The sequence below is a fragment of the Talpa occidentalis genome, unplaced genomic scaffold, assembly GCF_014898055.3.
Source record: "Talpa occidentalis isolate TD23 unplaced genomic scaffold, MPIMG_talOcc4v2.1 talOcc4.7, whole genome shotgun sequence".
In the NCBI taxonomy this organism is placed as follows: Eukaryota; Metazoa; Chordata; class Mammalia; order Eulipotyphla; family Talpidae; genus Talpa; species Talpa occidentalis.
In genome coordinates this window covers 8,771,390-8,796,910 of record NW_023605083.1, presented here as the reverse complement: position 1 = coordinate 8,796,910, position 25,521 = coordinate 8,771,390, and the positions used below count along the sequence as shown (strand labels likewise).

General features: G+C 38.6%; 1 protein-coding gene across 6 annotated transcripts in view; it reads right to left on the bottom strand.

Annotated features, from left to right (window-relative positions):
* The window catches only part of STRBP (spermatid perinuclear RNA binding protein), a 133,096-nt gene that overhangs the window by 60,379 nt on the left and 47,196 nt on the right, over positions 1-25,521 (bottom strand). For all 6 annotated transcript variants that reach the window (XM_054689769.1, XM_054689768.1, XM_037494404.2 and 3 more), the window contains one exon: positions 4,361-4,533. In XM_054689769.1, coding sequence (XP_054545744.1) covers positions 4,361-4,363 — 3 coding nt within the window. In that variant the 5' untranslated portion in view covers positions 4,364-4,533. The remainder of the gene's footprint in view (positions 1-4,360; positions 4,534-25,521) is intronic.

Below are 25,521 nucleotides of genomic sequence, written 5' to 3'. Positions count from 1 at the left end.
GATGTCTTTCGTCAACATCAGTCTTATTAATGTCTTTATGGAAACAAGAGCAAAAGCAACCAACTTATACCAAAATAAAAAAGCTCCTGTACAGTGCAGAAAAAAATGTTAAAACAAAAACACAGCCTGCTGAAAGGAAAAAGATATTTGCAAATCATATATCAGACAACAGATTAATATCAAAAATTTATAAAGAACTTCTAACCTCAACAACAAAAAACACAAAGAATTCAGTTAAAAAAATGGGCAGAGGATCAGAACAGACACGTCTTCAAAGAAGACATACAGATAATCAGCAGGCAAGAGAAAAGATGTTCAGAAGCCCTTATCGTTAGAGAAATGCAAACCCAAACCACATGTGTTGGACCTCACGAACTATTAGTGACTTTTATTAAAAAGAAAAGAAACAAGGATGCGTAGAAAAAGGAACCCTCATACATTGTTGATGGGAATGTAAATTGGTGCACATATTATGGAAAACAGTATGAAGATTCCTCAAAACATCTAGAATAGAAGTAACATGATTTAGCTGTCCCATTGCTAGGTATTTAGCCAAGGAATATGAAAACACTAAAAAGATATATGAACCCCATGTTCACTACACTGTTCACAATAATGAAGGGTTGAAAACAACATAAACACCCATCCACAGATAGGTGGATAAATATGTGGTCTGGAATACTATTCAGCTACTAATAAAAAAAGAAGATGAAATCCTGACATTTGCAACAACCTGAATGGACCTAGAATGTATTATGCTCAGTAAAATAAGAGAGAAAACACCATATGATTTCAATCATATGTGGTAGATAAAAGAAACGAATGACCAACAACCACCAAAAAAGCCTACAAAACTTTTAGACTACAAAAACAAAACAGTGGTTACCAGAAAGGAAGGGGGTGGTAAATTGAGTAAAAGAGGCCAATTCTATGCTGTCAGGTGGAAACTAGACTTTTGGTGATGAACATAATGTAGTACATAGATACTGATTGATAATGCTGCACACACCTGAAACTTATATAATGATACAACCAATGTTATTAAAAATAATAACTTCAAAGCCCATTTGTGGGAAAAAAAAGATTGAGAATATCAAAAGACATTTTACAAAGATGGATGGGGTGGTAATATTATTCTAAAACAAAATATCTAAAATTTTAAAAGCAGTAATTAAAATGACATGCTGGCCCAAAAATCACTAGAGCAGAGTAGAGCCCAGAAATAGAATGAATTTCATGAAAATTTAATAAAGTAGCTCCTTCACACAGATGAGTCACACATGCAAAAAAAACCTCTGAATATTTCCAAATTTACAAATACCATTCAGACATTTGTACCAGTACATAACCAAATGAACAAGGATAAGTTGGTGAGTTTCCATTAAGCCAAAAGTATTCCATTTAAAAAGGTAGCAACAGCGTCTTATATGAAATTAGGGGCTAATAAACAGTAATATTTTGTTTAAAGTCTTTGCTGTGAATATCAATACTTGAAATTTGGGCACCAATAAATGAATATTACAGAATCACTCTTCCCTGTACAATGAAGTAAACTATAACTAAAAATTCTTTGAAATCCTCAATTATCATATAAATATTGGACTAAAATCAATCACAAAGCTTTTTTTCCTAAATATCATCCATCTATATTTCTTTTTTTCTTTAAGAAATTACCTTTATCTTTTTTAAAAGATTTTATTTATTTATACATACATACATACATACATACATACATACATACACACACACATACATACCTGGGGTACAGGCCAGAATCGCGGGAGGGTGAGAGGATTCACCAGAGACAGCGGGAAACAGAACAGGCAGACTGACAAAATACACTGCTGAGGGAAGCAGCAGGCGCAAGAGGAGAGGTCTGCCATGCCATGTGGGACTTTCACCAGCTGGCCGGGATGGAACCAGCTCTGCGGAAGCTGCGGACAGCTTCACAATGCTGCGCTCAACTGCCTGCCCCACTGGGGGAGGCCCTATATTTCTTTCTTATTCAACATCCCCAACCAGTTTTCCAACTGAAGTCTTTTGCCACAAAGAAACTTTAATCACTTCATGAGCTTTTATTCATATAAATCCCAACATAAGTAACAAAGAAACAAAAGAGCCATATAACAAATTGGAGATGCTAGATTGTTTATTAAACTCATGTACCACTAGCCTCACCACAGCAAAATTACATACTGCCACATAACATAAATCTCTAATACAGCTCTGACAAATCATAGTCTGCCAAAGTTAATCCAAGAGCTTCCTAGATATGACAGGACAAGCATCACACTTTTCTGAATAAATGGTATTACCAAAAAAAGAGAAAAAAATCTGGAATCTTATTTACCCAAATAAACTCCAAGTAGATATTTTAAAAAATATTAAAAACTTAAAATTGGAAGAACTATGCAGAAACACAGTTCTCATTCAAATCTCAGTACTAAGAAGCAAAGCAAAAGGAGATTGGAAAATTGAATTTATAAGTTAAATTTAAAATTTCTACACCAGGGGCCTCCCCGGTGGTGCAGTGGGTTGAGAGCAGCACTGCGAAGCTGTCCACAGCCTCTGAAGTGAGGGTTCGATTCCTGGCTGGCGTGGCAGACCTCTCCTGTCTCGCCCACTGCTCCCCTCAGCAGTGTTTTCAGTCCGTCTGCCTGTTCTGCTCCCCGCTCTGTCTCTGGTGAATTCTCTCGCCCTCCTGCACCTCTGACCTGTACCTCAGCTCTTGCATAAATAAGTAAATCTTTAAAAAAAAATTTCTAGGGCCTCCCAAATGGCGCAGCGGTTGAGCGCTGGGTTGCGAAGCTGCCCGCAGCCTCTGCAGCGCCAGATCGATCCCCGGCTGCTCCCCGGCCACCGGAGGAGGGTCCCACATGGCACGCAGACCTCTTCTGCCGCCCGCTGCTCCCCTCAGCAGTGTACTTAGGTCCTTCTGCCTGTTCTGCTCCCCGCTCTGGCTCTGGTGAATTCTCTCGCCCTCCTGCGCTTCTGACTGTACCCAGTGCTTGTATAAATAAATAAATAAAATTTAAAAAAAAAAAAATTTCTACACCAAGAAACTTAAACTAAATTTAAAATTAATAAGCATTGGCTATGACAAATAATATATATATATCTAAAGCATTTCTTTAATCAAGTCTATAATAAGTTACCTGAAGAGGCAAATAATTTACATGGGAAGAAACATAAATCCAGTGGTTTTTTACATCTCACCATAAAACCAGAGAGAACCCCAAGCAAACATTTTTTCCTACCATCCAGAACACTTTTTTAAATAAAGATTTATTTTTATTTATGCATACAAGAACTAGGGTGTAAGCCAGAGCTGCTGAGGGAGAGGGTGACAGGATCACCAGAGACAGAGCGGGGAGCAGAACAGGCAGATCTACTGAAATACACTGCTGAGGGGAGCAGTGGGTAAGACAGGAGATGTCTGCTGCATCATGTGGGTTAGAGCTCCCTGGCCAGAGATCGAACTGTTGTTGCAATGGCTGGCAATAGCTTGATAGTGCTGAGACTTAACCCCTTGTGAAACCAGGGAGACCCCAGCCAGAACATATTAATAGAATTTCTTCTGTAAAAAGCAAGTCAACTAAATTATAATCCCTAGGGGAGTAAATTTTCAACCAAATAACATTTAAAGAAATACCATCAGATCTGCTAAACAACATATTTCAAGCATGCTGATTATTAATATTTTTGTGCCTTTTCCCTCACTTTTAACATCTTTTATAAGCTTTTTCTAAGTTATACTATGGGGGAAATTCACACAATATCCTGCAGAACCAAAATACTAGGGGGAAAAAATTCAGCCCATTTTACCAATTAAAAAAACTAGGCAACAGAACAGAACATTCAGTGCCCCCAGCACATTCAACACTTGATCGTATTATTTTAAAAAGTGGGGAAAGATGGTTTTTTAAGTGATATACTCACACAATTTTACAGACTGCTCCCCATTCATATCAGTAATTAAAGGATGATGGAAGATTTTTAATTTCCATGGGAAACATCAGATAGAAGGCTAAAGAAAATTACATTATTTCAAGTTCAAGGTGACCTTAGCCATTTGTATGGTTTACTAATGCCAGATTTATTTGAAAATATTATTTATGAGCATTCCCTCTTTGTATTTAATAATTGATGGCCTGCAGGCTCATGGGGCTCCATCTGGTGGTTTAAAGGGCTCATAATAAATCTGAACTCACTTGCTTTGTTTAAATAGAGTGCCATTTGTATGCGATGTGTGAGAGCCAAAAATTAACACCAGTTTCACTTGCCCTCAACTGTTAACACTCAATTTTAAGCTATTAGGATCCTTTGTAACCAAATCCAGGAAATATAAGTAATAACCTACCATGGTTTTCTATAGTGTTTTTAGCTTCTTTTTCCGATGATCCTTTCCCTTCTTTCTCGTCGTCTTCACTAGACACTGTTTTGTGTGACAATACCTCCTCATAAGCCTGAATACCCTGACAGCTAAGAGTCAATGCAGCAAAGACGTTTAAAGACTTTTTCTCTGGAATACACCTGCAAAAGAAAAGAAATATACAACTTTTCATAAATACTTATTTACGGTTAGTTTCATATTTGAGTGTAGAGTACATAAACATGTTACTGACAAAAAGGGGACCAGTTTTATGGTGGAAAATTACCTCATTTCAAACTAAAAGCTAACATATACTTTGACTAAAGGTCCAAGAGCCTAAGGGATATGGCCAGAAAAGTGACTCTCTTGATAGCCTCAATGTGGCAACAGGCCGACTCATACTCAAGGAGATATATTGCCGACTTGTACTCAAGGAGATATATTAACAAAGATTTAGTCAAAAAGTACCACCTGGAAAAGTAATGTTACTATTGCTGACAACATTGTAACAAACCATGAGATTGCAATTAGAAATTGGCTTTAGTCAGCCTATTCAAAGAATAGACACCTGAAAATACAACATCACCACTATCTAGAACCATGGGTTTTTTCCATATGAAATGGCCAAAAGACAGACAGTATACATATGCACAATGTTTGCTCTTCGGTAATTTTTAGACTTGAAATTCAGAATGTATTTTTGATTCTGTTTTCCCTAACTCCTGAGGGACTCTGCTCCTCCTTCAACCTATATGCCAGACTCCTGAATATTCACCAGATCCTGATATCATTACCCACAAAAGATACCACTTATATTCTCCCTAGAGGCATAATCACCATTCTATTACCCCTTTATTCCACTTTTATGAGTTCCTATTTTATTCCAGATAAGGTAAACTAAACTCTTCGAAGGACTGATGAAATCCGTGTATTATAAGTTCAGCTTGAAAAAAAAAAGCCTAGAGAAACGACTATCAAAACACAGGATTTAGGGCCTCCCCGGTGGCGCAGCTGTTGAGAGCGGGGTTGCGAAGCTGCCCGCAGCCTCTGCAGCGCCAGTTCGATCCCCAGCTGCTCCCCGGCCACCGGAGGAGGGTCCCACAGGGCGCGCAGACCTCCCCTGCCGCCCGCTGTTCCCCTCAGCAGTGTACCTCGGTCCCTTTGCCTGCTCTACTCCCTGCTCTGACTCTGGTGAATTCTCTCACCCTCCCGCGCTTCTGACTGTACCCAGTGCTTGTATGTATGAATGAATGGATAAATAAATAAATAAATAAATAAATAAATAAATAAATCTCTAAAAAAAAAAAAAACCCCACAGGCTTTAACTACATGTATATCAGAGTAATTTACATAACACAGAGCATTAAAAACTCACCAAGAAACAGTTTCCTCTTCATCTCAACATCTTTTTTTTTTTTAAGTTAAATTTCATTACAATAAGGAAACCCCTTTATAAAAACTTTTGTCTGTAACATCGTCCTCATACTTATTAGTTGTTCCCCTAAGGAGCGAAAATCCTTTTTGACTTTTTGGGACCAGGAAAGTTCCAGGTGTGACATTTAACACTCCCCAATACTGCAAATGATTATAGTCAAATGATACCTAGCTGTGAGCTACATGCAAACTATCTATACCCTGTAACCAAATCCCCTGATTCTGGCTTACAAAATTCACCTGATATATGCTAATGAAGTTTGATTTTTAAAAAAGGTTATATGACAACTGATAAGTGGAGTTTACTTTATTACAAATAACATACAAGGTACAGAGAGAACCCACACATGCTGTGGCCCATGAGGCCTTTTTGCACAAGAAAGTTACAAAATGAAACATGATCCCAAAGTAAGTGACATCTCAAAGATCATCTTTTCCTGAAAAGTATACCTTCCAAATAAAGATTGTACTATACAGCGTTAGTGTCTTGGCATTTCCTGTTCCCAAACCTATTCCATTTCAGGGCATTCAACCATTTGAACCCAGCAGTTAAGAAACTGCTATGCGTTCAGAAGAGAACTAAAGAAGTCCACAAGTTTCACTCTAAATAGATAAAGTCAATAAATCGACCATAGTTAAGAAAGTAGATTGAAAGCAGAAAAGGCTGACATAGCAGAGGAATTGTGTATCACCTTTATCAAAAGTACAGCACTCTTGAGTCATTCAGCATCAAGAAACTACTCTACACACACATCAAGGAGCTCTGGGAACTTGGGCTATGGCATACATAGTGCAATGATTCACAATAAAAGCACCCATCTCAAAATCATATTCTGCTGGTGCTATAAAAGGAATTTAGAAATCATCTGGTCCGCCTCCATCTACCCTTCAATTTATAAATGAACTAGTATCAGAAATACTAAGGTCTCATAATTAATCAGGGACAAGACCTGGTCAAGAACCTAAATGATAACCCTATACTATCCCCCTATTCTAAGCAGATAGGAAGAAACTAAACACATTTTTTAAGGGGATTCTCTTTTTGAAAAATGGTTGGTTAACCTGGTAGATAAAATACTGGCCTTGAAATTAAAATGCTCAACTTTGCCATTAATGGCTATATGACCTTAGAAATCCTAATTCACAAAGACAATTTCATTGGGGATCAGCTTCCTTTATCTATAAGGTAAGAAAATATTCCACTACTAATTAATAGCTAATGTCTATCGAATGCTTTACCAGATACTATTCTAAGAGCTTTTCATACATTAAGTCATTTAATCCTCACAACAACCTCAATTACTATCTCCATTTAACACATAAGGAAACCAGAGCATAAAGAGACAACAAATATAAATTCAATAAAATCACAAAGGAAAAGTATACAGTAGAGTCAAGATTCAAACCTAGACAATCTCCTACAACAAAAATTTCACTCTGAAAGTACTTACAGTTGGTGGACAAAGTTTATATCAAAAAAAAAGTCTGAATTACAAAAGCCATAAAGTACACAGGCTTTGGAGTCAGACAGACTTAGATTCAAGAACCGGCCTTGCCACTTCACTTCTCTAAGCCACAGCTTTCCTACCTATGCAATGGTGTGAATAACTATTTCAAATGAAATGAGACACATTCTATAAAACTCCTAAAAGTATCTCCCAAAGAGCATATATTCAATAAATGACTTCAAGGGGAAAAACTCTCAAATATTAAATAAAATGTTTTGTTATGCATCAAACATGTACATTTCTCTGAAAAACAGCTCAGAAGAATATTAGTTATGCTCATTCTAACAGTTTTATGTAGCACAGGTAGAATATACACAAACATGAGTGTGCATGTATATCAATTTTCATTAATCAAGCACCCTTTCAAATTTTTTTTTGAGCAGTTTTTAGGATTACAGAAAAATCAAGTGGAAATTAAGAAAGAATCCCACTTACCCTTTCCTTCCCACCACACATATAAATTTCCCCTTTTATCAACACTTTCTACCATGGTACATTTGTTCCAGCTGATAAACCAATGTATTATTAATTAAGGCTCAAGTTTACATTAGGGGTTCACTCTTTTTTTAAGATTTATTTATACAAGAGCTGGGGTACAGGTAAGAAGCATGGGAGGGTGAGAGGATTCACCAGACACAGAGCGGGGAGCAGAACAGGTAGGCGGACCAAAAGCACTGCTGAGGAGAGCAGCGGGCGAGACAGGAGAGGTCTGCCATGCCAGGTGGGAATCCTCCTGGCTGGCCAGGAATCGAACCGACGCTGCAGACAGCCTCACAGCGCTGTGCTCAACCCTCTGTGCCACCAGGGAGGCCCAAATATTCCATTTTTTTACTGTACCACAACCTGTTTACCCATTCTCCTATTGAAGAACACCATGGTAGCATCCAAGTTTTGGCAATTATGAATGAAGTTGCTATAAACATCTGAGTGCAGGCTTTTGTGTGGACATAAATTTTCAATTCATTTGTATCAAGGAGTATGAACGCTGGATCATATGGTAAGACTATACAAGCTTTTAAAGAAAATTCCAGACTCTCTTCCATCCAAAGTGGCTGTACCATTCTGCAGTCTCACCTATAAGGAATGAGAGCTTCTGTTGGCCCACACACTCACCAGGATTTGTGGTGTCAAAGTTGTACAGATATTCTATTACTCAGCAATCAAAAAAGATAAACTCATGCAATTTGCAGCAACATGGATAGAGCTGGAAGGGATCATGCTCAGTGAAATAAGCCAGAAAGAAAAAGGAAAATTTAGAAAACCTAAATAAGGGACCAGGAAAAAGACTAATTATAATAAAGTAAAAATCAAAATCAACAAGCAACTATAGACCAGAGACACACTACAGTGCGGGGTGGGGGAATAAGAGGGATTAGGGTCAGAAAAAGGGGGTGGGAATTGTATGGGGACTATAACCAAAATGAAAATGCATACATTATGCAAAAATGAAAAATGATGTAAAATTTATATAAAATAAAATAATTTATTAAAAATAAATTTTAAAAGTCCCCACCCCCACCCGGGTGGCGCAGTGGTGGGGCGCTGGGCTGCGAAGCTGCCTGCAGCCTCTGCAGCACCAGTTCGATCCCAGGCCCCAGGTGAGGGCCCCACATGGTGTGCAGTCCTCTCCTGCCGCCTGCTGCTCCCCGCAGCAGTGTGCTTCCATCCTTCTGCCTGTTCTGCTCCCCACTCTGGTGAATTCTCTCACCCTCTCGTGCTTCTGACTGTACCCAGTGCTTGTATAAATAAATAAATCTTTTTAAAAAATAAATAAATTTAAAAACATTAAGAAAAAAAATTAATCTGAATTGCTTATATACTTCCATTTGAAAATGTTTCCTAAGAGCTACTGTGATTAGAATGGATCTAAGAAGTAATTGTAATGTGAATTACCTTATATTGACACAGTATATCAGATCAGAATCTGTTTTTGGAAATCACTGTCGTCTAAATAATAGTATATTTCAAGATGTGATTGTAAAATTCTAGGACTCAAGTTCTTTCACCTGTTCAATAAATCAAGAGACTTCCTAAAAAAAAAAAAAAGTTATACAGATATTCTAATAGGTATAAACTGATGGTAGAGGGCCTCCCTGGTGACCTAGGGGTTAAGTTTCAGCGTTATCACCATGACAGCCTGAGTTCCATCCTGGCCAGGGAGTTGACCCACATGGCACAGCAGATCTCCCCTGTTTTGCCTGCTGTTCCCCCTAGGGGTGTATTTCAGTAAATGTGCCTACTCTGCTCCCTACTGTCTCTGGCAAATCCTTTCACCACCTCCACTCCCACCCCACCCTTACACTTCTGGCCTATACCCCAGTTCTTCTACACAAAAATAAATAAAATCTTTTTAAAAATAATAAACTGATGGTATAAATTAAAATTTCCTTATGATATAACATGTTTTCGTAAGCTCTCCTTTAGTGAGATCTATGTTTTATCATTGGGTTTGTCCACTTACTGGTTATTTAGCTGTAAGAGTGATTTTATCCTTTATCTGGTAAGGGTTCTGCAAACAGGTTAGTATGCATAACAGGTTAAACAGACTAAACAGGTTAGTATGCATAACAGGTTAAACAGACTAAACAGGTTAGTCTGCAAAGTCAGGTTAGTATGCATAAATATTAGACCCTTTTCATTGGAAGAAATCTCAAAACTGAAAATGACTATTATCTCTTTATATTCAAACTATAAAACCTAGTCAAATATTTAGGAATCCTATTTAAATGCAATAAAGAGAAATTATAAAATTAAGGCAAAAATTATTTAAATGAGCTGATTTTCTTTTAAAAATTCCACATTTTTCAGTGAGACATGAAAGTCAGCCGATTATTTCTATCGAAACAGTAACTAAATAAAAACTTTAAATTTTGTTAATGCTGATATATGCAATCTCTCTAAAATAAATTAGGTCAGGGCCTCCCTGGTGGCGCAGCGGTTGAGCACTGGGTTGCGAAGCTGTCCGCGGTCTCTGTAGCACCGGTTCGATCCCCGGCTGCTCCCTGGCCACCAGAGGAGGGTCCCACATGGCGCGCAGACCTCTCCTGCCGCCCGCTGCTCCCCTCAGCAGTGTCGGTCCTTCTGCCTGCTCTGCTCCCCGCTCTGGTGAATTCTCTCACCCTCCCGCGTTTCTGACTGTACACAGTGCATGTATAAACAAAACAAAACAAACAAACAAATAAATAAATAAATAATGCCTCTATTAAAAAAAAAAGTATATAAAAAAATAAACAATAAATTATGTCAAAGTAAAGTATCCAGGTTCTACTTGTCTATTATAAAAGATCACATGTATGCTATATTAAAGATGGGCAACACAAAATTAGAAAAAGATACCTCACTGGTACACCAACAGAATCACTTTAAGATAAATTTATTAAAAAAGTTATGAGTAAATACATACTAATTACCTTTTCCACTGCTGGTACTATGCTTGGTACTAAAGGGGATAAAAAGATGAACTCAGAATACACTAAGAGAAAGAACACATGTAAATTCAACATTCCTCCAAGTTACTTCAAATAAATTCTGTCTACATGGAGGCATTCAATTTCTGGACAATACTATTGTGAAAAATACTGAATTCTGGTATATCCCCTGGATATTTTATATATATATATATTTCTACATATATGTATTATACATATATATATATATATATATGCACACAGGGGGAGGCTAAATTGAAAAACCTAAAAATGACATACACTTCCTCCCAAAATCCAGCTATCATCCCTACTCAGAAACAACTACAATGATGGAAAAGCTCAATCGCGCCATATCGTTTGAAGCCTTGCAACACAGGCACGGGTCAAAAAAGTCCTTTCTCAATCAGTATCTAGAACAAGGATGCATAATGACCAATCCTAAGATAAAATGCACTATATTAAGCAGGCAAAGTGAAATCAGAATGCTTTCTAAATACTTCCTATCAGTGAGCAAAATGGAAAAGAAATTATCAGGTAACCAATCAAAGTAATGGTAGCAGGAAAATATATCTCCTCATTGAAATAAATGGGTACTAGCCCTTCGTGATCCCTGACAGAATAGGTACAAAGCAGAAGAGTAGATGACAGAAGACCCAGTAAGATGACCAATTTGGTGTATCTCAACAAGACTTTACTGAGCATCTACGCCAATCATGGTTCTAGGCAATAAGGACAAACAGTGAACAAAACAGACAAAATCTCTGCCCTTGTGTGTGTGGTTTGAAAAGTCTAGAAGGATAAAAACAACCAAAAAAACCAGTAAATATGAAAACAAGCAAGTTAAACAGTATGTTAGAAGGTGTAAGTGCTATAGAAAAAAAGAGTCAGGTGTCAGCATAAGTGTGCACAGGAAATAATACAGAGAGGGAGAATGCAATTTTAAACAGGATGGTTTCCTCACTGAGGTGACACCTTAGCAAAGATTTGATGGAATGAGGGAGTGAGCTATGCAGCTATCCATGTAAAGAGCATTCCTGGCAGGGAAGGAAAAATATACCAGATTAAGTGGAGGAACCACAGCGGGGCCAATGTGACTGGAGTAGAGTGTGTGGGGCAAAGCAGAGAGGACAGAGGGATAGTAGTGAGGAACCAACTGTTACAGGGCCAAAGGTTACAAACTTCTTTTCATTAAAGGATCAGATAATAAATGCTTTTGGCTATTCAAGCCACAAGGCTCCACCACTCAATTCTGCCTTTGTAGTACAAATGTGGACAATAATGTGAACAAATGGGTGCTGCTGTGCTTCAATAAACTTTATCAATAGGGCCTCCCCTGGTAGCGCCTGCGGTCTGAAGCCTCTGCAGCATAGGTTCAATCCTGGCCGGCCGGCGAGATACCCACATGGCACGGCAGACCTCTCCTGTCTCTCCTGCTGCTCCCCTCAGCAGTGTATTTCAGGCAGTCTGCCTGTTCTGCTCCCCCCTCTGTCTGGTGAATCCTCTCAACCTCCCCCGGTTCTTGTATAAATAAATAAATCTTAAAAAAAATAGTTTAAAAAAAACTATGAATATTGAAATTTCAGTTTTATGTAATATGTACATCAAAAATAACAATGATTTTTAACCATTTAAAAATGCAATAACCATTCTTAGCTGCAGGTCATACAAAACAGGTGGTGGCCAAATTTGGTCCAGTTTGTTAACTCCTAATGTAAGGTCTTTCAAGTCACTTTAATGACTGTGACTTTTACTTGGAGTGAGATGGACAGTCCTTAGAAGGTTTTCAGCAGGGAATGACAATATCTGAGATTTATACCTTTAAAGAGTTACTATGACTGCTACATTAAAAATACACCATATAGGGCCTCCCCGGTGGCGCAGCGGTTGAGTGCGGGGTTGCGAAGCTGTCCGCAGCCTCTGCAGCGCCGGTTCGATCTCCGGCTGCTCCCTGGCCACTGGAGGAGGGTACCACATGGCGCGCAGACCTCTCCTGCCACCCGCTGCTCCCCTCAGCAGTGTACTTTGGTCCTTCTGCCTGCTCTGCTCCCCACTCTGGCCCTGGTGAGTTCTCTCACCCTCCTGCGCTTCTGACTGTACCCAGTGCTTGTATAAATAAATAAATCTTTAAAAAAAATTTAAAATTAAAAAATAAAAATACACCACATAGAGAGCAAGGATGAAAGGAAGCCCAGTGACCAGATTCTGGGTATCTTCTGAACACTGCAACAGGACTTCTTAGCAGAATCAATATGCAACATGAGCAAACCAGAAGACATCAGGATTGATGCCAAGGTTTTTAGCCTGAGCAAATTAATTAGGGAAGTGACAGAGAAAGCAGGTTTGTTGATTAAGATCAGGAATTTCAGACATGCTGAGTTTGAGATATTTATTAGATATCCAAGCAGGCAACTGAAGAACTTAACAGTTCAGAAGGTAGGTCTAGATAAGATATAAATTTGGTACTTTTCAGCATATAGGTAGTAAGATGACCAAGGGAATAGGAACAGGAGAAGTAACTATAGTCAGAGGAGGAGTGGTCTGAGAGGTAGGATGAAAACTAAGACTGCTGTTCTGAAAGTTAAGAAAGCTGATAAAGAAGGCAAACCCTTTAAACTAAAGACAAACAAAGAAACAAACAAACAGGAAAAGGGATGCAGCATGGAACGAAAGCGTGAGTTTGAGTCATCATTTTACTAAGAATGTTTATGATCCAAAGATACTATTGTTGTATACTACTTGTATAGTACTGTGCAGAGTAGTCTTGCTATGTTTTACCACTTACAGGAATTTATCCTCTCCTACACAATTCTGTTCCCACTTCAGCTCATCTATGGGGTTAAATCTCCATGTAAAAAATGTTAATTCTTTCACAGTCATGTCTCTGACCACTATAGTTCCAGCCAAAACAAGAATAATGACTTCCCCAGAACCCCTTGCGAAAAGCTACCACTGCATTTTTAAAGTTAAACCTTTTCCTTACCTATACTGCAACCTCTACTCCACCATGATTTGTCATTGTCCTATATATTAGGTGTCCATCTCAAATCTACCCCTCCATGAAGCTTAGTAAAAACACTTTAATTTCTTCATGCTTTGAGCCATCCAACATTTTTTCAATTTCCTTAATGAAACTTCCTTTCTCTCCAACAACCTGGTACAAGGTCTTGCATTCAGGGGAGGTTCAAAAACATAATTGGCTTCAACCCTAGATTTATCTTTACTTAGAGACTATCATAACTGCAGAATCTATAAGAAGTTTCCATCTGCAAAGTCATCATCTTTTTCCATGTATATCCATGGCAGTCATCACAGTGACTTACTAGAAATTTTTGACCTTTCATCCACAAGTACAAATTCCATTATTTGTGGATTTGATTTATTTCACCATCTTGGGTTAATCCCCCAAACTCTCTTCCATTCCCTCAGTACTTCACCACTTACACTTAGCTCAGAGACACACATTCAGCTCTACTCTAGCCATAGTTGTTAGTAATTTCAATAATCACATGGATGACTGCCTAAAATTCTGGATCCCCATCCCCGTATTCCTTTCCTTCAAATTTCTCATCTTTCTTGCCTATTTTAGCCACTCCCTGCCAGGGCCCATAATCCTACCACCCTTCATAGTCTCTCCCCTTCTTCATGCCCTCACTTTTGTACTTATCCAACTGAAATTACACAATTCATCATTCATCACCCACTCACACCAGCAATTTCCCTCGTTATCCTCTGCTGGAAAACCCCAATTCTTGTTAAATCCAACCCCTTTAAAAGCTACACCAGACCAAAAACTCTGCAAGCTGAATGTGGCTATGGGAGGCTAAGTAAATTACACAACGGCACTAATTGGTGTTTTTTTCGGAATTTGTGATCTAACTACAGAAGGTACAGTAATCAATAGCTCTCAAGCAGTGGCAGCATACAGTCCTGGGAGATATGAAAGGTGGGTGATGTTTCCTAGTTGTCGCAATGACTAGATGGATAATCCTGGCATTTGGTACCCTAGGATGCTAAACATTCTACAATGTCCAGTGAGCCCCACTGGAAAACAAAAAGCTGGCATTACCACTTTCCCACTTTTCTAAAGATTATTTCACATCTTCTCTGACAGCTGTACCTCCTCCTTCACATATCCTCACATCCCAATGGTGACCTGGCTTTCTCAACCAAAATGCCAACATTGGAATATGCTGGATCTTTTCCTGCATATTCTAACTTCCTTCCTGTTATTATGAATGAACTGTTCCTATCCCAATCTAATGCAAGGCTCGCAATTAAAATCCTACTAGATTCCATCTCCTATTGCCTATTCAAGGATAATCTCTCCAGTAATCACCCCCTCTTCCTTTCTCTTGCATAACTTTCCTTGATCTCTATCTCCCTACAGTCTGATTCGCTGCCCCTTTTAAGAGATAATGCTTTCAGTTTATACTTCTCATTTCCATTTCCTCTTTCGATTCCTCTTAAATTCACTTCAATCAGCCTCTCATCCCAATGCTCCACTGATACAGTTCTTCTCCAGGTCTCCCAGGACTTCCTCGGTGTTTAAAACTGTGAGCAATTCTCAATCCTCATTTTAGTCAACCTCTCAGCAAAAGCTGACACAGTTGACTGCTCCCTACTTGAAACATTTTACTTTCTTTGGCTTCCCTCCAGGGCACTACTCTCTTAGTTCTCCTGCTTTATAAATTACTCTGCTTTCTCCATTCTTTCTTATCTCCAAAGCTCTAAATGCTGCAGTGTCAGGACTCAGCCCTCACACTTAATCTCTGCATTATCTTGCACACTCCCTCTTGGCAATCTTATCCAGACTTAAGACTTTACATACCATCTAAACATGAGGAGTTCGAAATTTATATTGCCCTGAGTTCTGTTATGGGATCCTTTTGTCCCCAGAGGTCTTTGGGGAAGATGGCTTTTGGGAGGCTGAGGCCTCTGCCCACCACCTGGGCATGTTCCCCCACTTTTAACTGCAGCAAGGCCAGCTCTGGCCATGGCTCCCTGGAGCCAGGCTCATCAGCCTGCCATGACCTGAGTGGAGGCCAGGCTGGGCTTTTCCTCCCTTTAATGTCTGGTTCTAGGATTCAAAAATGAACCAATCATGTTCAAGCTCACCTCATTAGTTATTTGTTCAGACAGAAAAATGGAAAACAAGCTGATTAGTGCTAAACAGTCTAATCAGATGCTTAGGATTGATAAACAGGCCAATCAGGCTTGTAGGTTGAGGGACCTTGAAGGGGATATGAGGCAGAGTAAAAGTCAGCTTGAGTCACTCTGAAGCTGGGCTCCAAAGAGAGGATTTGTTGGACCACCTTCAAAGAAGTCATCAGCCACGAAACATTCATTGTATCACCTTCAAAGGATTCTGCTCCCAGCCTCTGGGAAGAAAGATGTATCAGAGCAGTCGACCTCCACCAGACTCACCAGGCTTCATAGACCTCGAGGTCTCCACACCTCCAAAGACCTTTGCAGAGATGTGGCTGCTGCACCTGCCTCCAACTCTGCCTCTGACATCGCCTGCAGGGAGCACCACTGGACTCAGCCCAGCATCTCAAAGAGCTGACCACAGCCTCTGGGTCTCCAGCACCACCCCCTGGTGCTATTGAGTCCATCACTGTCTGGTTTGGTGTCCAGCCCCACCTTCAGACAGCTGCTGTGGGTTGTTGCAGTGTCACCTCATCTTCCACGAGCAGCCTTTGTTTGGGACTTGTGTGGATACTATCCCGGGTGAGATGGCAGGCCACTTGTGGCCTCAAAAACACTTTCCTTTTCCTAATATCTTGTTTGTTAAATAAACCCTGTTTGTTGTTGTTTGAGCCTGAGTGCAACTGAGTGGGCTAGTAATTGTGCAGTCGAAAGTGAGAATCCACTGACAGTGATCTGTCTCCCACCTTGCACCGTCCCTTTGCACTTTTTGAGCATTGTTTAGCACTCTTTTAAGTGGTTTTTTTTGGTACTGTTTCAATTCCAGGCTCACATTCAAACACATAAGCAACAGGTCCATCTTGATGTCTAATAAGAATCTTAAACTTAATGTATCCCAAAACAACTCCTGACCTCCTCCCGCAAAAAAAAAAAAAAAAAAAAAAAGGTTGTTCCAATTCTCTCGAGAAGACAATTACCCAAGTCCTCTAATAGCTTATGCCAAAATCAAGAGTCACTTTTGACATCTCTCAAACTCTCACACCCACATCAAATCCACCACCAAATCCTTCATTTTTACCTTGTAGTCTTGCTTTCCCACCTAGAGCTTATTCTCAGCAATAACATCCAAAAATTATGTTAGAATTTGATGGTGAACAAAATGTACCATATACAGATGTTGGTTTATAATGATGTACATTAAAACCTCTATTATAAACCAATGTTACTTGAAAATTTTTAAATAAATTAGGTCATGCTCACACCTCAAAACCTTCCAATGGCTTCAAAACTCAGGATAAACACCTCATTGTGGCCTAGGAAGTCCTAATAATCTGGTTCCCATTAACTTCTTTTTTTTTTATATTTATTTATTTATTTGTTTGTTTTGTTTTTTGTTTATACATGCACTGGGCACAGTCAGAAGCACGGGAGGGTGAGAGAATTCACCAGAGCCAGAGCGGGGAGCAGAGCAGGCAGAAGGACCGAAGTACACTGCTGAGGGGAGCAGCGGGCGGCAGGAGGGGTCTGCGCGCCATGTGGGACCCTCCTCCAGTGGCCGGGGAGCAGCCGGGGATCGAACCGGCGCTGCAGAGGCTGCGGGCAGCTTCGCAACCCAGCGCTCAACCGCTGCGCCACCGGGGAAGGCCCACCCCATTAACTTCTTGACCTCATCCCCTTTAGCTCCCTTCCTCACTCACTGTAATCCATGCAAACTGAAATCCTTGCTATTTCTCAATTCCTCCATGCTCCCATCGCAGTGCTTTTAAACTTGCTAGTTTAGATCAGATGCCCATATAACTCCTCCTCACACTTTTTCAGGTGTCTACTCAAATATCACATTATCACGAGCACATCCCAGATCACTATATATAAAATAGCAAATAGTATGCAAGGTGTGCTCCTCCTTGTGGTCTAAAAAACATTTTTTCCCCAATAGCTTGTTTGTTAAATAAACCCTGTTTGTTGTTGTTGGACCCTGAGCCTGAGTGCATCTGAATGATCCAGCAATTGTGCACTGACAGTGGGTTCTCACTGTGTACTCTTCATTGTATATCTAGGACAATGCCTGGCACAGTGTAGAAAATTTCTCAGAGTATTTTTTCATAGCGTGATATTCAATGTTCACAACAGCTCTGAAAAGTAGTAGAAAAAAGAACTGTAGAAATTCATTTTATAATATTTTAAAACATGAAAGCACAAACATACAAAGATATTACCGCACATTAGCAAAGCCATACTAGAAATGGAGCCAGCCCTCTAGCATCTTGTCCAATTCATATCACTGTCTCCAAGAGCAAATCAAAGGGCAGTTGTATATGTACTTCTGGAGTGATCTTTTAAAGTTCAACCTGAAGCCATGTCCGTTAAATTATGATCAAACATGAGGTGGCACCTAAACTGTATATGCCTCAGTAGCTATTTATTTTCCTCTCACTGAAAGGTTATGATAAAGGTCATTTGACTATCTTTAGAATATACAAATCTTGGGACAATTCTTATCAAAAGGAAAAAGGAAAGGTGTGCCAAGAAACAAGTATTCCAGTATGCCCAATGCAGCAAACAACACTTAACAGTAAACCAGCGTCTTGGTAAACAAACTTCAAATGGTGTCTTTGGTTATCAAAAGCCTTTTGTTGCCATTCTGCAGAATAAAGCATGGCAAAGAAGCCTTATTTGAAGACAAAATGTACACAATTATTTTCTTCTCCTAATTAGTGAGGTTTGCAAAACTACCTCAGAACTTGCAATCTAGTTATAAACAAGCAACAATGTTTTTTTAAAAATTACCCACTTAAACATATAGAAGTTATTTTGTTTTCTCCTTGACAAAATAGACTTTAGAGGAAAAAAAAATGCATCAACTTGCCAAACATTGCATCAACACAGAAAAATTTTCATATACAACAGTAATAAAAATTAAGAAATATATTAGAACCTTTGGTAATATAATAATTTAATTCCCTGACCCTTGCCAACATTCATTCTCTTCTTTCTGGCATCCTCTGCCACAGTTGGAAACTGAGTATCTAGGTCAGAAAAGACAAGTAGCTTTTCAGAACAGCTCAATATCTTTGGCACAAGTGTTGCTATAATTCAACCCTTTCACAACTCCTTTTAAGATGTGCCCTCATGCAAATCACAAGAAGAGTAGCACTGCTCTTTAATGAAAAGTTACTAGGAAAAAATACTTAAATGCCAGATTTAGAAAACTGATAGAGGTGATGGATTAAAGAAAAGTATACATAACAATGTAGTAAGTGTAAGAACAATGGATTTAGGGTCAGAAGATTAGCATTCAAATTCCAGGTCCACTGATAATAAGCAGGCTAATTTTCTACAAGCCTCAACCTCTCTGAACCTCAATTCCTTCATTGATGAAGTAAAAGGGTTACAATACATTTAGGTTTCTAAAGTACCATCTGTTTAAACGTGAAAAAACAGAGCATTTTCTAAGAGATTCAATTTATTCCTTAAAAGCATGCTTTTACAATGCAGTCATACTGTACATGATTATATGTTTATAAAACAAAAAACCACATAATTGAGGAAATGTGAACACTAAATATATGATAACAAAATTAATTATTTCTGGAGAGGGACAATAGTATTGTCACTTTTTTATAGATGAGGTATTCGTATGTTTTAGAAATACACATTGAAGTTGTTTTTTTTTTTTTAAAGATTTATTTATGTACACAAGAACCGGGGTACAGGCCAGATGCACGGGAGGGTGAGAGGTTTCATCAGAGACAGAGCAGGGAACAGAACAGGCAGACTGACGAAATACACTGCTGAGAGGAGCAGCAGGCGCGACAGGAGAGGTCTGCCGTGCCATGTGGGACCCTCGCCGGCCGGCCGGGATAGAAATGGCGCTGCAGAGGCTGCAGACAGCTTCACAGTGCGGCGCTCAACCGCCTGCGCCACCAGCGGAGGCCCACACATTGAAGTTTTACAGATGAAATTACATGAAGATCTGAAACTTTCCCTAAAAACAATCTAATTGAGGGGATAAGGAAGAGCATAAGAAGATTGGCCGTTCATTGATAATTATTAAAAATTGATGAGCGGTTCCCTATGATTTACATGGGTTCTCTACTTGTACATGTTTGGACATTTCTCCAAAAAAAGTTTCTAAAATTTTATCAAGAATCTAGACAACAAACTTTCACTTCATCTGTAGTAAAATGAGATTTTCGTGTCAATTTTCTTTGGGCACAACCTACTTGCTTTAGAGAATCTTTTAAGCAGCTGCATAAAATCAAAGCAGTGAGATTGTAAAAAGAAAAAACCATCTTGGGGAGCAATTTGGTACTAAGGATACAAAGATGTATCTCTCCCACAATTTAAGGTAATGACACACAAAAAAATCAGAAGTGGTTATCACTGGGAAAAGAAGAAATAAACCAGGGAGTAAAGGACACGTGGCCTATATCAGAGCTACTGTTTCTTAGGAAAAAATCTGAAGTAAATTTGGCAAAAGCTTTGCATATGAAAAAGCTATGTGTGATGGTTACAGTTATTGGTTATACTCTACTTTATCTGAAACAATTTATAATATCAAGGTTTTTTTGAAAATATGTACACAGGGGCCTCCCTAGTGGTGCAGGTGTTAAAAGTCTCAGTGCCATCCTCAGCCATTGTGGCATGAATTCGATCCCAGCCAGGGAGCTAACCCACATGGCACAGCAGATCTCTACTGTTTCACCCTCTGCTTCCTTAGCAGTGTTATTTCAATCTGCCTGTTGTGCTCCCCACTCTGTCTGGTGAATCCTCTTACCCCCTGCACCTCTGGCCTATACCCTGTTTCTTGTATGCATAAATAAATAGAATAAATCATAAGAAAGAAAATATGTACACATGTGTAAAATATTTGGAAACAAAAGATCCTATTCAGCAGGAAACTATTTTAGTTCTGGTCTTTCAAATTTTCTTGCAAATTTTTCAATACAAACTAAATATTGATACTGGATACAAGGAAGTTCCCCCATCAAAGAATATTGTGAGGGTTTTTTGTTTTGTTTTGTTTTTTTAAAGTGGAATGAGACATATACCTATACAGAATTAGTCAGGGAAATACCAAGGACTTTAAAATTATTATAGTGTGCAGGCTAAAGTCACTGTCCCAGCACCATAGGAGACAATACTGTCCAGAAATATTCTAGTTTTAGGTAAAACTTTCATTAAGGTAGAGTTATAGTAAGTCCAAGATATTTATCATGTCTATTTGACCTGACAGAACTCAATCTCCAAGTTATGCTTCTCCTACACCTTTTGTTAGGATTAAGGGTAGGGATGTGGAAGGTGGTCTAGAGTCAGTCTTGCTCTAGGGCAGAAGTCAGAAAATTTTCTTCAAGGATGAAAAAGTAAAATTGTCGGCTTGCTGGCCCTCTGAACTTTGCCACTGTGAGGGTAAAAGCAATCAGACAATATGTAAATGAAAGGGCATGGCTTAATAAATTTTATTGACATAGTTTGCCAACCCCTGCTTTACTTCATAGTCTTTCTAGTGTTTCACACTGAAGCCTGCAGTGTTGATCAAATTCCTCATTTCTAGCTGGGCCAGAACTCCAATACCCCCCAGTTGCACAATCTCTAGTGTGTCTGTTCCATTCCCAACCCTGGGGCAGCCTTTCTTATCTTATCTTATCTTATCCTTCAGGAGATTCTCCCTCATGGACAGCCCAGCCCTCTGCCAAGAATTCATAAGGGACCCAAACGCACACACAAACTTTTGGAAATCTCTCCTACACAACTTCTTCTTCTCCAGGCTCTGGCCCTGAAGAGTCTAGCCATTTTAATAGCACCAAATTCTAAGTTCAGCACCATATTCTACTTGTACACTAGTCTACTTGTATACTAAGGCCACAATATTCTACTTGTACACTAGTCTAGGAAATTATTTTCAGACAGAAAGCAGGGAAAATCAGGGAGGTTCATTACATGAATTCAAGAATAAGCCTGTTGCCCAAAGCCTGAAAGATTTCCCTTGTTTATTTTTTCCATTCTTGTGGGTTTTTTATGGCAGGGAGGATAATCCAGCACCAGTTACTCCTTCAAAACCAGAATTGTGAGTAAACATTGTAGTTGCTCCTGTATGGCAAGATCTCTGCTGGGCAGAGCTAAACCTGAAGCTATAATCCAAAGGGTATTTGAGTGAGAACAATTAGTCATTCATTCATCCATCCAACAAGTAATTACTAATTAAGCATCTTAATATGCCAGGAAAGCACTGCCTTGAAGTTTCAAACCTCAACCTGCCCTGCCAATCACACAGATAAGGACTAAAGTTGAGAAAATGCATTTAAATGCACCTGATAAAGCACTACATAAGTTCTCTGTATACACTTTCCCAAAAGCAGAAACAACATGCAAAAGGATGTCTGTGAAAGTGTGTGTGTGTTCCATGTATGAACCTGAAGGAAGTATATTTTGCAATACAAAGTGCATATACAGAAACGACAGAAGTTCTATGGATATCTACCATATAAATGTTGTTGATAACCTGAATGAACAACAAAACAGTATATAAGTGAAGCAGTTTTTTGAAATTTAAAATTGGTCTAGATGGTTTAGAGAAACTATTAAGTCAGATGTAGATTAGTAGGACCTATCTTTTGTTCTGATGAAGAGTTCCTAGAGGCTTATTAAATTGTTTTAAACAAAATAATAATAGGGGGCCTCCCTTGTGGTGCAAGGTGTTAAGACACAACCTATGAAGCTGACCGCAGACTCTGTAGCACGAGTTCAATCCCAGGCTAGGGAGAAACCCACATGGTGCAGCAGACCTCTCCTGACTCACCTACTGCTTCCCTCAGCAGTGCATTTCAGTCAATCTGCCTGCTCTGTTCCCCACCCTATCTCTGGTGAATCCTCTCACTCCCCTTCCCCCACACCTCTGGCCTGTACCCCCATTCTTGTATGCATAGATGGATAAATCTTAAAAAAATAAAATAATAGTAGTCTATACATGGGCCAATGAGAGCATTTTGACTAACCTATCACCCAATTCTGTGAACATGATGTCCAATTTTGTTATTTTTCTTAGCCTATATTAACTTCTGACTGAGCTTGAGTTTTGGTTTTCTTGATTAGGGTATAATTTTTTCATTTAAAACAAATATATTCAACAAAATGTTATACTATTTCCCTAATGTGGCTAACTTAAAAAATATGAATTGCTGATGTCATATCCAAGTTGTTATGTCTGTTATTATGTCTGATACAAATGTCAAACTATGATTTGCTTCATGTCATATTCAGTACAACAGTATTTGTGATACTGCCATTTAATCAGTACTTTAAGCTTGCTACATGTGGGAAAAGGTACAAAAAATTTCAAGAATCATAAAAAACGAACTTGCTTCTTTACAAGATAACTTTTTTCTTGCCTAATCCTTAAAATATAGATGTTAATGCAAGCATTTTACTCATAAACAACAAGACAACCCCAGAATTTCCCCCCAACCTTCTGTTCAGAATAAGAACAAGTAAAATGCAAAAATTCTTTCTTGATGCAGACTTTCTTCACCTATTAGAAAACTCAGTTTTCATAATAACAAACTCAATCAATCAATATATGTGTATATATTTAACACTTCAGAAAAAGTAACACTATGAAAACAATTTGTTCTCAGTTTCTGCATTTTGTCATTTCCAGCCAATATAGTATTTGTAAAACTACATTTCCCTACCACTGACAGAAGTTCATGAGGGAAACAGTAGGAAATAACTGATAAACCCTCATGATGACTGATACTCATTTACAAAAAAAGACCCCTTACCTGAATTTCCAATGGGAAACAAACTTCAAATTTCTAGAATGATCTATTTTCTACATGAAAAACCTTAAATTGTACACCCGTCTGGGTGGAGGGACAGAGGGGAAAAGGAGGAGTAGAAGAGGAAGGAGGAAGTACACAAAGGGGAAAGACAAAGCAACGCAAGTAATGATGTGAAAAATGGATTCAGTAATTTTGTGAAGTGTTGTTATTCACCTGTCAAACACTCACGGATCTTCAGGTTTTCCCAGGATAAATCCCCCACATAACTATCAAGGTTATTACACTATAATAAGCAGGATATGAACATTAAAGACAATAAAGAAAGTCATATTTCCTACCTGCATTATCACTAAACAGACAGGACAGCAACTAATGAGTAGATTTTTATTTTAGTACACATGCCCCTACAACATTATACAAGGCTATTCTTATGAAGCATAACACAAAGCAAATTCAGGATCACAGAGACTCCTGTATGCTTCAGTCTTACCATTGTTAAGTGGAAAATAGAGACATAAACAACCCTTGCAAGACCACACAACTAGTAAATGATAGCAATTAAATGCAAGCTCAGGTTTGTCCAGCAGACTTCTAGTCAGAGAAAACAAAACAGAATATGACAAGAGACCAGGGCAATATGCTGGAATGGCCAACTAACAGCACTGAAGGCCTTTACCTTGCCCTGTGGCTTCTGCTTCCTAAAAAATAACTCCTGCGCTATGTGCTTCACAAGGTTACTATGAAGATCAACTGAGTAACAGTTGTAGATGTGTTTTTGAAAAGTACCATTATATAAACAGGAGAGATTATTCTCCCAACCTAACCAATGATAGTACTGAACACAGGGGACAGTAATACAATGCCATAGCTCGTGACTGGTGTTTTTTCTACAACAAATTCAAGAAGAATCCTGACTAAATCTCAATTATTCAGTGTGTGATTCATAAATGGAAAAATACGACCAATTTTATCAGTCATTTATCAAAACTTAATAGTTTATCAAAACTATTAATAACAGAATAAAGTACAGAATAAGAACAAAACTACTTAGAACAGAATATACTAAATTCTCTCACCTGGAAAGGTCTCCCCACCAATCCCCATCAGTAAAAATATCACAGTAATAATAACAAGTGCTTGCTATATGTTAAGCATTTTACATGCATTTCTTTACTTGATCTTCAAAAAAACCTTTGTGGGAGATACAACTATTATTAATTTTAAGAGAAAAGAAAGGTCTAAGAAGAGAGATAACTTATCTTCAATCAAGAAGTTAGTCAGTAACAAAGCCGGGATTCAAACCAGACCACTAGCCTACAGACCTGAAACTACATGACTCATTCTGCTATAACGCATCTACCAAAAATGTCCATCCATCTTAAATGCTGCCTCTTCAGGAAGTCTTCCTTCCCATCCCTAGTGCAAAATATATTCTCCCTCCAAAGCACTGTTGTATTTCCTCTCTGGTAATACCTCTACCTACATATTTTATATAGCTATGAATGTATAAACATGAAAATCTATTATTATGAAGCTTGATATACATGTACTACATGTACACACATACATACCTATATGTTAAAAAAGTATGTAATTTATCTGAGTCCTGGGCTCCTTATCCTTAGAACCATGACTTCAATGAGATTTGATTTGAAACTGAAAAAGAATGCCTTTAAAATGCTTAGTAGAGATGTTATCTGCTCAAAACCACAGAATTACAAGGCTATGAATTCATAATTATGTTTAATAACCTACATTACTAAGTTAGCCACTTGAATCCAAAGCCCAATGTTCTTAGTACTATCTACATAGCTCACCCAATCATTTTACCTCTCAGATCTTAATTCTTAAAG